This window comes from Gracilinanus agilis, chromosome 2, assembly GCF_016433145.1.
Source record: "Gracilinanus agilis isolate LMUSP501 chromosome 2, AgileGrace, whole genome shotgun sequence".
NCBI lineage: Eukaryota > Metazoa > Chordata > Mammalia > Didelphimorphia > Didelphidae > Gracilinanus > Gracilinanus agilis.
Window position 1 is genome coordinate 179,519,025 of NC_058131.1, and position 14,922 is coordinate 179,533,946.

Genomic DNA, 14,922 nt, shown 5'->3' on the forward strand with positions numbered 1-14,922 from the left:
GGGGGTGGACAAGATTGGGGGTGTGGACTCGAAACTACCACACCAATGCAACTACCAACAATGTGGAAATTGGTCTTGATCAAGGACACATGATAAAACTAGTGGAAATGCGCATCGGCTATGGGGGGGGGAGTGGGGGGGGGAGGGTGAAGGGGAAAGGAGGAGCATGAATCATGTAACCATGTTAAAAATGAATATTAATAAATGTTAAAAAAAAAAATGTAGGCAAATCACATAAATTAAATCTTCAGCAGTTCCCTGAACTTATAGGGATCCCTAAATAAATAGGAAACCATGCTGCCTATTTGTAATTACATCTTCCTTTCCTAGACGTTCATTAATTAACCATTTGACCAGGAAATGCAGTTAGGCCAAAAGCAGTATTGATTCCATTTCCTTTCCTTTTTGAAAGCATTTAACATTTGCCCCTTTCCAGTTCTGTAACACTTCTCCTGGGTTCCATAATCTTTCAAAAACCATTTATAGAAAGAGGGGAGAATATACAGACAAAAGGTGGTACAGAAATACATTTCACTCAAAAGGGAAATCGGAGGAAGAAAGTTAGAATATAGATTAAGGGATTAGTCCTAGATGAAATATGGATATACAAAAATATACATACCTCTTTAGACTCTGGGGTGCACATCAGTTGGGGAATGGCTAAACAAGTTATAGTATATGTGATGGCATACTATTGTGCCCTAAGAAATGATGAAGGAAATCAATTCCTAGAAATCTGGGAAGATTTGTGATGGGCAAACTACAGCCTGAGGGCCAGATGAGCCCCCCACCCACCCACCCACCCAAAGTTTAAAAGCAGGAGACATTATTCCTAATCTGATGAATACAATGAGTAGGATACAATACAATGAAACTTCGAAAGGGTTGCCTTAGAAAGAGACTGACAGATGAGCATTTCCTTTGGCCCCCTCTTTAAAAAGAAAACCCATCACTGGTATAAACTAACATTCAGAGTGAGGTGAGCAGAACCAGAAGAACCTGTATTTTCTTACTCCCTATGACATCAAGATTTTTCTTTACATTATGCTTTCTAGGCAGAGATGAAGCAGTTAATAACCTACTTTTAACACTCTTCTTCATTTCATACCTATCTCTAATACCAAGTGATTTTTGCTTAAATGAAAAATCTTATGTTCTCTGCACATCTGTTAAGGTCCAGTAGTGATTGTAACCACCCAAACTTCTTTTCCTTTCACAATTTTCTGCCTCTAACAAAACAATTTATTTGGGAATATGAATTTGCCATAAAACTGAAACTCAGGAAATTCACGTTTCTGACTAGCCTATATCAACCTGGACAAGTTATTTAACTTTTCTGACCCTCAGTTTCCTTATTTGCAAAATTGGGGGGGCCAGCCCTGAAACAAATGTTCCCTAATGACTTTCCCTAATCTAATAATCTATGGACAAACTTTTAAGGTGTAGGAGAGGGCTACTATATTCTTACTTGCTTCTGTTTTCTTTGCCATATATAAGGATACTTAGATTGCAAAGTATAAAACAAAAATGAATAACAGGGAATTGATACCTGAGATAAATAAGGAGATGAACTAGATAAATAGATAAGAAGTGTGTTTAACTGTCAGAAATATGTTCAAGTCCTTTGGCCCAGATGAACTGTATCTTTGAATACTGACTAAACTGGTGGACATAATTCCTGAGCCACTCTCAGTCATACTTGTATTTTTAAATTAAATGTAATTTTTTAAAATCAATAAAAATCTGCCTTTTCAATCTTCCCCTTCCCTCAAGTGAAAAAGAAAAACAAAATCTTTGTTACAGGCATGGATAGTTTAGCAAAATAAATTTCTCACATTGGTCATGCTAGATGGCATGACTAATGTAGAAATCTATTTTACTTATTTATGATTACTGGCTGTGAGTGGGTTTTGCTTTTCTTTTCAACGGGGAGAATAGTGGTATGAACAGAAGGAAGGTCAGAAACTGGACAACTTTGAAAGCTACATGATTAATTTATTGTACTTAAAAGAAAAGAAAGCTCTACATAATAAAGATGCAGTTTCATTTACAATCCCCTTCTGTTCTACCATCTATATAGAAAAGCTCATTTTGTTATATTAAGTTTTTTAAAAGTTAAAGTATTGATACTAAAAAATGGAATATGGATGAAAGAAAAACATTAAAGTTTTGAATATTGACTTCTACAGGATTAATTCCATTATATATTACTACCTCACACACTCTAACCAAGCTAGCTTTCTTCTCTTCACACAAAACACAGCTTCCGGTCTAGATGCCTTTTGACTTTCTGTCCCTCACACCTAAAGAATGAGATCCCTCCTCCCTCCCAGTCTCCAAGTCCATTTCCTTTAAGGGTCAGCTTTTCAACAAAGACTTTTCTAACAGCCCCAATCCCTTTATAATTGATATATACTTTTATCTATATATTTACTCTCATATCTTTGTTGTCTCCCATATTGGAACATATGCTCTATGGGTAGGAATTGTTTTATTTTGGCCTCTGTATCCCCAGAATTTAGTCCAATTACTAGCATATTTTAAGAATTTAATAAATGCTTGTTGTTTAACAAGGAAGTCCCCAAAAAAGCTAAAAGAAAACTACCTTAGCAGGTATTTCACTGGCTAGAAAGATAAAGATGGCAAGTAAGGGAAATACTAGTTTAAATATATTTTACCTGAGCAGTTTTACAGCATGATCCATGGAACACTGGCCTCCAAATGAGTCTCACACCCAAAAAAAATCAGTGGAGAAGTCTGGCAGGTTGTGAATAGGAAGGTCATTGAAAAACTTTTTTTTTTACAAAAGCATCTCAAGATAAGCAGAACAGCTCTGAAATTAACTTGCTGAAATATATACTTTTTAAAAAGTAAACAATATAGAAAAGAAGTTCAGGGTATAATATAGAATTATATTTTTATGTTCTATTTTATATATGGAAAACCTCAAAATGTTTCTTAAATACAATAAAAAAATAGAGTGGAAAAAGATGAAGTGGTCCTGTGACAAAAATCGAGAGATAACCAATGGACAGCCTTGTATCAAGAGAAAATGAGTTTGATCCATTAAACAAGACTTTGTATGGTGGGCAATTGGTTCAAAATATAGGGAATGGATAGGTTATAATAATTACTGAAGAGACTGCAGATCTAGTCAGAGTATGAGTGTAAGAATGAAATTTGGGGAGTTAGAAAGTTCAGAATTGTCAAATTGAAACACACTATGTTAAATTAAAAAAGAAGAAAATAGCGTTGGGGGAGAGGAGGGATTTGGATGAGTTCTCAGTTCTATTTCAAGAATAATATTCTATGAAGATGTGTCTCAATATGCACATTTAGTCCTTAATCTCTATTACCCAAGCTTGAAGCTAAACAGAAACTGAATACAACACAGAAGTCAAGAGAAATTAGAAAGATAAATTGAAGAATGCTATCCTTCTTACAGAGGGAGAAGAAACAAATGTCCTCTTCAGAACTCTAATGTCTAGGTTAGTTCTGCTTCAGTTCAAAGAAGGAAGTAAGAATTAAAAGTAAAATGAATCCAACTGATACATGGCAAATACTAGGTGCTTAATAAGTGCTTGTTGACTTGTAGAAAAGAATGGAGTGGAACTTGCTATTTCCCATAACTGAGTCAGTTTGCTATTTCTCATAATTGAATCTATGCTATAAAGATTATATAAACATGGGAATGAAGCAAGTAGGCATCAGATGAACCTCACTCAACTTCAACAATGTGAAACACGGTTAAGCACAAGTCAATAGGTAATATATTCTAGCTTACCCATCACTGCCTTTTTGGTTACTTGAAAGTTTTATTAATTGGCCATCACAATAGCCCAACATTTTCATCATGAGACTATCTGTGTTGTAAAGATGAGTACTAAGTTTAGGATTATTGAAAATTCTTTGCTAATTTCCCCAAACCGATCCCTGCTCACATTCTATCCAAATATGGTCTGAACTCATAATCCATCTGAACTGTTTATTCAAGATATAAGTACTGATTCAATGGATTATCCCAATTGCTTATTACATTATGAATAATATCTTGTATTATGGCTGGAAATCTTGGAACCCTACAGTCTGTTCAAAATTGAAAATTACTAAAACCCAGAAGGCCATTGAAAAGCATATGGTGAGTACAAACAAAAAATTAGGGGCAACCATAATATTACCACTCCTGGGCCAAGGATGGTCCCTAGCCCTGATGAAAAAGGAGGGTTGGGCGTGGGGCTAGCAACCCCACCCTGTAAAAACTACATCTGCTAAAGAAACTGCAACCTAAATTAGGGGCAGCTGGGCTAGCTCAGTGGATTGAGAGCCAGGCCTAGAGACGAAAGGTCCTAGGTTCAAATCCGGGCTCAGACACTTCCCAGCTGGGTGACCCTGAGCGACTGCGTGACCCATTGCCTACTGGTTGTGGCCCTATGCTCCTAAAATGGAGTCCCAGGATAAATATAAAAATAAAAATAATAATATTATCCAAGGAACATATGAGCAAGATCTTCTGGGTTAAGATGACAATGTGAAAGATAATTTATATTATTTAGACACATATATCTATGTAATTTTTCCAAATGGATAACTAATTACTCTCTTTAGGGCTACATCTCATTAAGGAAGTTCTCTACTATTGTGGGACTTAATGCAATCATTACAATGTCATCCCCATCAGAAGCATCCGAAACAGGAAATCCTAGTCCTTTTTGGACTTTGTAAAGAATACACTTCAGGAAATTAAAAAACACCTTTGGTGAATTTGTCTCCTTTTATACTTTGCTTAACAGAATTTACCCAAGACTGAAAAAGTTCTCTGAGATATTGAGGAACAACCAAAAATAAATGAATGAATAATTAATAAATCAATAAATAGGTGCAGCACATTTTTAGCAAAAAAATTTATGTTCTATATTGCATGTATGAATTTTGTGATAAATAAAATACTATGTTACTAATCGCAAAGGTTCAAAGGCTTTAATGAACAGTACAATACAGAGATGGTATAATTTTCAAGCCTTATAGGAGGTACACAAATACCTTATTCAGGGGCCAGCCACAACTTTCATAATCATTTTTTTAAGAGTTAAAGGAGCCTTAAAGGTCATCCTTGTCCGACCTATCTTAGAGAAGGAAACTATGTAGGCCCTGAGAATACATGACTTGCCCCACAGCCACAGAGTAATTTACTTGCAAAACTCAAAAGATTTCATGTCTTTGAGATCCATTCATTCCTATATATCATTTCATTAGATGAAATTTGGAATTCTTTAAATGGAGAGTCCAATATAACATCAGATGGTTAAAATTTTCTCAATCCCAAGGACCCCTGGCTATGCAAAACACAGTGGAATTTCTCATTGGCTGGTGGGGGCAGGCGGGACATGAATCATGTAACCATGGAAAAATATTCTAAGTTAATTAATTAATAAAAATTTTCAATTCAATCCAAGGACCCCTGGAAACACAAGTAGCCTGCCTCAGACCCCAGACCTTTTTTCTAATCCAGACCTTACAGTCATCACTGAGAAGCCCTTAGGGAAGGAGTCCACTATCCCCACAAACATCAACTGTAACTGTCAAGGCAGTTGCTTAGCTTTACAGAAGAAACAAGGTATCCTGAGGGAGATAGGAAGGCATCCATCAAGAAGGTTTTCAAACCATCTTTACTGCGGGGTGGGGGTGGGGGGGGTTGGCATTCTTATGGGAATGGCAGACTTTCCACACACCCAGGCCTTTCAACTTGGCTCTTCTGCCACCATAAATGGAAACAAACTAGAGAGAAGAGTCCTGCCACCATCAACCATCACTAATAGGTAGAGTCCAAATATAAAAGCACTGAGAATAGCAACATTGCCCACCCATCTCCCACTCTCAGGGGTCCTGTTTCTAACCTGATTGTGGTACATGATCATGATGGAATACTATTGTACTAAAATAAATGGCGGAACAGGATGCTTTCAGAAAAAACTTACATGAACAAATTAAGAATGAAATGAGCAGAACCAGGAAACATTGTACACAGTAACAGCAACACTGTAAAGATGATCAACTGTGAATGACTTAGTTATTCTCAGCAATACAATGATCCAAGACAAATTACAAAGGATTTACAACGAAAAATGCTATCTACTTCCAAAGAGCTGATAAAAGACTGAATGGATATTGAGGCATATACTTTTTTAAAAAACTTATTATTCTGGAGATTTTTTGCTTTATCTTCTTTTGGAACATGGCTAATAGAAAGAAAATAGTATTTTTAAAGAGAAGAAAAAATGTTTACATGTAATTGAGAAAAAAATAAAAATTAAATATATCCCCCAAATATTTTATCATTCATTGTTCATTCAGCCTTTACTCAGAGATACACTGTACAGAGCAGAATAACTTTCCAGTTATGCTACTGTTAGGTAACTAAGTTCACTTAAATATTCTTTCTTACCTAACTTGATCTTAATTACTATGGTACTAAGATAAAATATGCAATTGTCAGAGTAGGCATTTGACAAATGTATGTTGATTGACTGTAATTATGTAGAGTAGCACATAGATACAGTATCCCTGTATATTGCACGGTCATTTCTTTTAAGTGTTGGTATTTAAGAGTTCGCTTTATGGAAGTTGCGTAAATTTTTTTAAGAATGGAAACTTTATTTCCATGTTTAACTTTTTGCAGATCAGGGCATGCAACCCAAAACAGAATGAAAATGAAATACTCTAAAAAATTAAAATCAGGAAACTAATGTTAGATTCCCTTGACTTATGTGTCTATATAGACATTCACTATATCATTCCAGATTTAAACAAAAATAGCTTTTTATTCCTGAATATCAAGAACTGCAGGATGAATTAATTAGATAGATTGTAGAGCTAGAAGGAACGTGAGAAACCATCTAGTCCAGCTTTCTCCTTTTTATAAATAAGTAAAATAAGGCCCAGGGAGATTCACTTGGCAAGTTATCCAGGTAATTTGCTTCAGAGGTAGGACTTGAACTCAGGTCTTCGGAGGAGGAGGAGGAGGAGGAGGAGGAGGAGGAGGAAGAGGAAGCACTGTACAATGGAAAAAATAATGGCCTGAATTTTAGTTCTGGTACTGACTCTTACAAGACATAGTAAGTAAGACAAGGCAACTCATTTAACCTCACCTGAGCTTTGGGACCTTCTTGGTAATTATGGACAATACTTTCCACTGGCCTAATCCAAAAGGTTGTTGTAAGGATCAAATAAGACCATGTGTAAAGGACTTTGTAATCCATAAAGTATTGGTTACAAACAGGTTATTAAGTCCATCGAGCTAACGGATATTTCAGGTGAATAGTGTTACTTCATGTTTAGGGAAAAAAATCTTAAGATTTTCTTTTAAAGAAAAATTTAAATCAAAATTTTTCCTAACATGTATAGTTAACTTTTTGAATACCAAGTTTCAGGCAGAACATGAATTAACAAAATCTATCAAAAACATATAAAACTTTTCTTCCTAACTTAATCTTGGGTAATAAAGGATAAGCAATATCCTGCCCTCAAAATTATTGGGCAGCATGCTGGTTTACATTTTCAGCAAATTTGAGTGTTGTCTGAAAATTATGTTAATCTTTCTACAGGCTAGGTGAGTTCATTAGCAATTAATAAAAAAACTACATAAACCTTTCATTGTGGGAGAAATTTAAAAGTGGCTTAATTAGCTTTCATACTACTTAGAATAGAAAAGGACATTCAATTCTGTTGGTAACACTAAGGTACTTCTTCAATTCCAACAAAGAAACATGCTAAGCACTTATATAAAGACACTATAGTTAGAGATGTATAGACATAGAGCTGATAAACTCCCAGGCTTCCATAAAGCTCACAAAGTAGTAAAGGGATATGACATACCACAATTGAGACCATAAATGAGTAAACTAAAGTGGGAGGAGAGGGGAAAAAAAACTTTCTTCCAAAATCAAATGTAATGTTAAAGTCTCAGAGAACAAGGGTAACCAAGCAAAAATCTCATGGAACAGAAACCATTTGAAACTTAAAACAATGAGGAGTAGGATTTCACATAGCAAAAAAATGGGAGAGAGAGGAGCACAAGGGACAGTAAAGGCAATATAACCTGAGTAATGGGATAAGAGCTACTAATAATTATTATTAACCCATCTGGTTAGTATAGAATAAAGTTGGAAAAAAGTTTGAGCAATGGCAAACTGTTGAAGGCTTTGAATACTAGGCCGAGTTTAATTAGAATGTTACTGCAATAATCTAAAGAGATAGTAATAAAGACATGATCAATAATTGTGGACACAGGAAGAAAGAGGACTAAACAAATAACTACTAGGAAAGAAATTGAAAGAAAAATCTAAAATAACATCTACAATATCCTACTACCAAACTGGTCTCTAGATCCTTCCATTTTTGTCTACTCAAAAATCTATGCCTCCCAACTATTTCCAGGGAGGCACACAAATGCCTCAACCTGACATTAAAGTCCTCCACAAAAAAATGACCACTTATTTCTCATTTCTCTCCTCCCCCTTCCTAGAACAAACTACCCTGTGCTACCTATTTCTCATACAAAGCATTCTATCTACCACCACCTTGCTTTCGAAAGATGAAGGCAGTATATAGTGGAACATAACTCCTTGATAGTTTTGATCCTCTTAATGCTTCCATTAATATTATCTCATTTGTTTACTTAAAATATACTGTAGACATGTAGTCTACAATCCACCAAAATCCCCTAGATCTTAGATACCCCCTTTTCCTTGCCAAGGTTAATTCCCAAACCCATGCTCCTCCCCCAAAATCTCCATTTTAAATAGGGCCCCTCAGTCATCTATTTCTCTACCTTGCAGCAACACTTTGGACTTCATCATGCTCCCAACTCCTTTGTAGCTTCCCTCTCTTGACTTCCTTTATCTTCCTTTTGTGTTGTCTTTCCCGATCAGATTAGACTATAAAATCTGTGGGGAAAGGATTCTTTCTTTTTCAGTATTTGTATCTCAGCACTTAGCAAGTGGTTTGCATATACTAGTAGTGTTTGTAAATATTTACTAACAGATACCTCTCCATTTTATTCTTGAGAAATTGGTGTTTGTACCCAAATGAAAGACTACATTTATTCCCTACTGAATTTCAACTATGAAAATCAATAGATTTTAAGTCCAATGGACTAGTCCTTTTGGATCCTGCTATACAATGTGTTGGCTATTCTTCCCAGCTTTGTGTAAACTGCAACATGATGAGCTTTATGCAAATTACTGTTTAAAAATTATTAAAACAGCACAGTCAAGACCAGATCCCTGGGACCACTTCACTAGAAATATTTTTTCCTATTGATAAAGCCTTTAACAATTACTCTGTGGGGGCAGCTGGATGGGTTAGGGGATTGAGAGTACCTAGCTGGGTAACCCTGGGCAAGTCTCTTAACCCCCACTGCCTAGCCCTTACCACTTTTCTGCCTTAGAACCAAAACACAGTATTGATTCTAAGGTGAAAGGTAAGGGTTTAAAGAAGAAAACACAATTATTCCACGTTTATTCATTCAACCAATTCTGAATTGACTATTTTATCATCTAACGATAATCTATCTCTCCATCTTCTCTAAAAGCACAGTAAGAAATACTTTGATAAGAGCTTTGCTAAAATCCAAGTAAACTATAATCACAGGTATTCATCTCATTTTTACTTTAGTAATCCTGTCAAAAAAGGAAATTAGGAAATCAGTTTGGCATGACCTGTTCTTTATGAAGCTATACTGGGTCCATACCATCTCTTGCCAATCTAGATGTTCACCAACCACCTTCTCTTTAATGTTCAAAAATTTTTCCCTTGAATGAAAATCTCGCCTATGTAGTTTGTAAGCTTTGTTCTGTTAGATTCACTAGAAATGGTCTCCAACAATACTTATAATTTTTCCTCAAAACTGTTTTAGCTAAATATACTGAAATTTTCTTTCTATTTTTCAAATGTACAATATGTACAAAAAAGAATTTAAGAATAGTCTAAAGACTTTTTAATCTATGCAAAGAACTGACTCACTTCTTGAAAATGAGACTATTTCTAACGTGACCTTTGTACTACACCTCAGGTTAGGCTGGTGACTTAAGCTTTCAGAGAACAAATGAGTTCAGAAAGAAAGGGGAAAAAGTTGAGAATAGCTATCTCTAATTCCGAACTTCCAAAGGGAGACCTGTCTTTGCACAACTTCTCAAGAGGGACTAAAAAAATTTTTCCTTCACTTTCCCACTGCTTCAAATTCTATCAACTAGCTTATTCGTTTTCTAAATACAATTGTAGAAACCTCTAGAAAACCCTCCCAACGGTAATTAAAAATTTTCCCTCACTTTTTTGCCTCAACTTTGTTCGACCAATTAACACTACCACCTAAGAATGTATATGTCTAGAAAGGATGCCAGGTCTACCAGTCACATTATTTCAATTAAAAACTGACTGCTGGGGCAGCTAGGTAGCGCAGTAGATAAGAGTTGAAGACTGAAGTGGAGAAATCTGGCCTCAAAACACTTTCTAGCTGTGTGATCCTGAACAAATCACTTAAACTCAATTGCCTAGTCCTGACTGCCTTGGAATGGATACTTAGTATTGATTCTAAGACAAAAGGTTATGGTTAAAATTTGACTCTTTACTACTAGTTCAACAAAAATCCTTTCCCACAAATATCTAACCACAAATATCTAATTGAGATATGCAGCACTGAGAGGAAGGGGATTTTGATCAATTGGTGGCACATAATTCTAAGATATTCTAATGGAAATACAAGTCTGAATAGAATGCCTAAAGCTTCAGGAGTGTATCAGCTCACAGAAGGAAATTGGAAAAAAAAAAAAAATCAGAGGGTGGGGGAGAGACAAACTAACTTTTGCCCACAGGTCTAGATCAGTGGCCAAGAAAGGAGGAAACTACCTTCCTTCCCTTGCCCAGAAACTTTTAGTATTAGTTTAGCTACTTTATTATCATGCCTGAATGCCTCATTACCTGTCTCCAAAATTAACTTCTTAAGGTTCATGAACCCATCAAACAGCTTTATATACCATCACCAAACCTTGCAAGGAAGGTTGGAAGTCTTTGTTGAGTAAACATTTTTTCTATGGGAAAATATTCTCTTTACTACTAACTTAAAAAACAAAAGCAGCATGGTGTAATGGATAAAGAGCTGGCCAGGAAAACCAGGGTTCTGACACACAGAGTCCAGTCACTGACTTCTCAGTATTCTAGGCTAGCAGTGTCAAATGGAAAAGGAAGCCACTAAGCCACAGGTAAGGAAGGATCCCTGTGGGCCCTATATATTTGATTTAGAAAAACACATTAAAATTACATATTTTATTTTTGTTTATCTTGTTAACTATTTCCCCATTACATTTTAATATGGTTCAGGGTATACTGGGAAGTGATGTGAGAGCTTCGTGTTTTTGACACTTCTGCTCTAGGCAACTTTATAATTCTAAATTATAGAGAAGATTCAGGTCTGCATTAGTAAAGGAAGTTTCCCAAAGAAATCACAAATTAGTTTTTATTTATCTCTACAATTAAAAATATGAAACCCATTTTTGAGGAAGAGTATATTAAATACATTCTAATGCTAAATTTCTTATTCAGTAGCAGGCTTAATATTTCAACAGGAATACAAATTGATGTACTTATCATGAAAAACAAATATTCTACTTTAAAAATTAACAAGCATAGAGTTCAACAATTGAAGGAAGACCTTTTATATACCCAAATTATGGTAAGAATATGTCAAATTTCTACTAAATGTTTTTCGTAGCTTCCATTTTTAGCAATTATAAAAATCATTTCAGAATCTTAAGTTTGATATAATTAAGAGTTTACTAGTCATTAGCAAATTAATCACATTTTCAAGTTACTCACTAGTTAGTAGAAGGTAAAAAATAATTTCCAATAAAACTCAACTAATTCTTATAAAATTCATAACTACAATCAGGCTTTTTCAACATGAACATGTACTAAACTGCAGCTTCCTGGTAAAGAGCCAAAAGATAACAATAGGTTTAGATAATTTACCAGAACTAGTTACTATCATATCAAGAGAACAAAGTTGTCACCTAAATAGCAAATATATCAATGTCAATACAAAGTTGAAATTTCTGAGAATAGTTTGATTCAGAAAAAAATGTCAAGTTATTGACATTAGGAGTAGAAAAAGAAAAACCACAATAAGAAATCCAAAATTTAGAGCTCATATTTTCATCATGAATCCAGGGAAATCATAAAACGAAAGTCAATACAATCAAAAAAGAAAATTTTAGTATCAAAACTGTCTACAGAGACAAAATTTAGAAGTATCAACTCAGAGCTAGAGGAATATAAACAAGTCTACCCACACAAGAAGCACTTTTCATTTTGTAATACAAAGGGGAATGCATGAAACTCAAAGACAAAGAAACGGAAGCCTTAGAAACCTGCGGGAAGAAAATTATATTCAACCAAGAAAATGTACTAGTATGGGAAATATACTCATATATCAGTGATAATCAGTTGTGAAGATTAACTGTTGCTTCAAAACTACTGCCAGCTTTTTATGCAGAATGTCAATCACAAGAGCACCTATTATCTCTAATATAGGAGAATAAAAATCCACTCAACCACCCCTCCTCATTGTTAGATCGGTTTCAAAATCTTTATAAGGTCTGGTGGCTTTCGCGATGGAGGGGAGAGAATGTTGGTTTTTCCTCCCAACTTTTTGATGGGATGGGGAGGGAAAATAGTTGGCTTTCTTCCCATTAGCTAACGAGGAGCATAAAGCCGACCTCACTCCCAGATGGAATGGTTCTCTCCCTCCCTTAAATTTTCCTAGAGCACTTTTAGTTCTCTTTTGCCCCCTCTTATAGAAATTGCACTAATTTTTGTACGTATGCTGTACAGTATTAGTTTCCCTCTTTTCCTCCAGGAACAGTAAGCTTCTGGAGGGCAGGGCCTGTTTCGTTTTTTGTCTTCATTTTCGAATCCCCCAGCGCCTTTTTGAACGTAGTAGGCTCTAAATCCAGGTTTCTCCAATTTAACTAATCCAAATCTTGACACTCTCCGGGAAAATCGAGATCCATTAGAAATGCCCATAACTGAAGGAGAAGAAAATGGGGAGTTTCGAGGATGAAAAAGGAAACAATTGGGGGTGGTGGGGGGTGTAAAAAAAATGGAGGCATATAAAAGGCCTGATAAAGGCGGGGGGTGGGGGTGGGGAAGGGAGAAGAAACGGAACGTTCTTGCAAGAGGAAATTGGATCTAAACCGACACATGGCCCTTCTTTTCCTGGACTCCGGGGCCAGGGTGGAGGCCTCGTACAAGGCCGGTCCCGACAGGTTCACCCCACCACCCGCTCGTTCCCTCCACGGCTGGGCAGCCTCGACCTCATGGCGGAGGGAAAGGGAAGGAAATAAGGCCGGGAAGCTGGGCGCGGGCGCCTCGGGGGACAATAAGCCGGCCCAGCCGAGGCCTCCCAACTAACCAACTAACCAACCAACCAACCATCGGGCCCCTTCCTCGGCGGCAGCTCCCAACCGAGGTTTCGTTCCGCACCGCACGACTCACAGGGTCTTGGGCATCTCGTCCTCCATGGCTGCGGCTATGGCGGTGGCTCCTCGGCCTCCTGCTTCCCAACCCTACTACCACCCTCGGCGGCCCGGCAGTAAGGGCTACCGGGGTTTTCTGTCGCTCTAGACGAAGCGGGGTCTAGTCCGCTCTCTCCTACTACAGCAGCGGCAGCGACACGAGCCCGCCCGCCCCTGTGCCCGAACAATGAAGTCCCGACACAAGATGGCGGCGAGCCGGGCGCCCAGGAGCAGCCGAGCGGCCCGGGCCACGCAAGCGCAGAGAGAGCCCACTCTCTCTAAGACCCCGTCTGCCCCGCGCCACGGCACCACCGACGCCGGCTCGTTTGTTGCGCAGGCGTGCTTCCGTCTCACGTACTGGGGGCGCTTCTTGTACTGCGCAAGTACCGACCTCCCTGCCTGCCGCCAAAGTTCTGCCTTGTTTCCTGACTGCGCAAGCGCAACCTTTACTAGATTAGAAACCAATAAAAACAATGAAATTTAAATAGCATAGGTTTGCAATCAAATTAATCCAGGTTTTCAGTGACTTGATTTTTTTCGAAAGCAGGAGAAAGAGATGTTCGCTGTTTCGATAACAGGAGAAAGGTGTACAAAAATACGTGCGCCGCCCGGGAATCGAACCCGGGTCGCAAGAATGGGAATCTTGCATGATACCACTACACCAGCGGCGCGGCTGGAGAAAAGTTTTCTTTCGAAGCCTGAAGTAGATTAAAGGGGAGGAGTTTTTGTTCTGTTTTGTTTCTTTTGGTGGGGAGAAACACATTTTGCAGAGTTCTCAGTTGAAATCGAAAGCCGTCCTCCCCCACACCCCCGAGCCGCGTGTTCCACAGAAATGGATGTCGTGAATGCCCATTCTTTAAAGCTACTTTTAACGACTCCTGGCCATCTTTTAAACCTGCCTAAATTTTAGAGCTTTATCTTCATCTCTTAATCAGCCAGGGGAAAAAACACTGGATTAACGGAAGAGAAAACGTAACTTTCCTTATTATTCTACTGTTTATTCGACTTTTCTCCAAAAAAAATCTGAATTTCCTGTTTGATGAGTGAGCCCTAAAAGGAGTCACAGGCACTCGGGTGCTCAGGGCACAACCATGACTATAATGAGAGACTTTGGGCATAATTATCCACATTAAGACCCCGGAATAATTCACCTGCACTTTGGAAATGAATACTTTTCTTAGTGTTTTCAAGTCTTTCTAGAATACTACGTTTACACTAAAACAGCAAGAATTAATTTAGCCAAGAAGAGGTAGGGGGAGAGTGAGGAAGAAGAAGGGAAATAAAAATGAAAAAAGAATCTACGCTGTCGAGGAGTTTCATTCTCTAGGAGGGAAAAAAACCATATATAACTAAAGAA

At 37.3% G+C, this 14,922-nt stretch overlaps 1 protein-coding gene and 1 non-coding gene across 5 annotated transcripts in view; both read right to left on the reverse strand.

Moving 5' to 3' along the window:
* TIA1 (TIA1 cytotoxic granule associated RNA binding protein) overlaps nt 1-13,766 on the reverse strand; it is a 37,731-nt gene extending 23,965 nt beyond the window's left edge. For 2 of the 4 annotated variants that reach the window (XM_044663576.1, XM_044663573.1), the window contains exon 1: nt 13,546-13,765. In XM_044663576.1, the coding sequence (XP_044519511.1) occupies nt 13,546-13,571 (26 nt within the window). In that variant the 5' untranslated portion in view covers nt 13,572-13,765. Of the gene's footprint in view, nt 1-13,545 lie in introns of all 4 variants that reach the window. The other 2 variants (XM_044663574.1, XM_044663575.1) reach the window with 2 other exon arrangements.
* Nucleotides 13,767-14,165: 399 nt separating this feature from the next.
* On the reverse strand, nt 14,166-14,236 carry TRNAG-CCC. Its single transcript has one exon. It is a non-coding gene; the product is annotated as a tRNA-Gly (tRNA).
* Nucleotides 14,237-14,922: the final 686 nt, after the last annotated feature.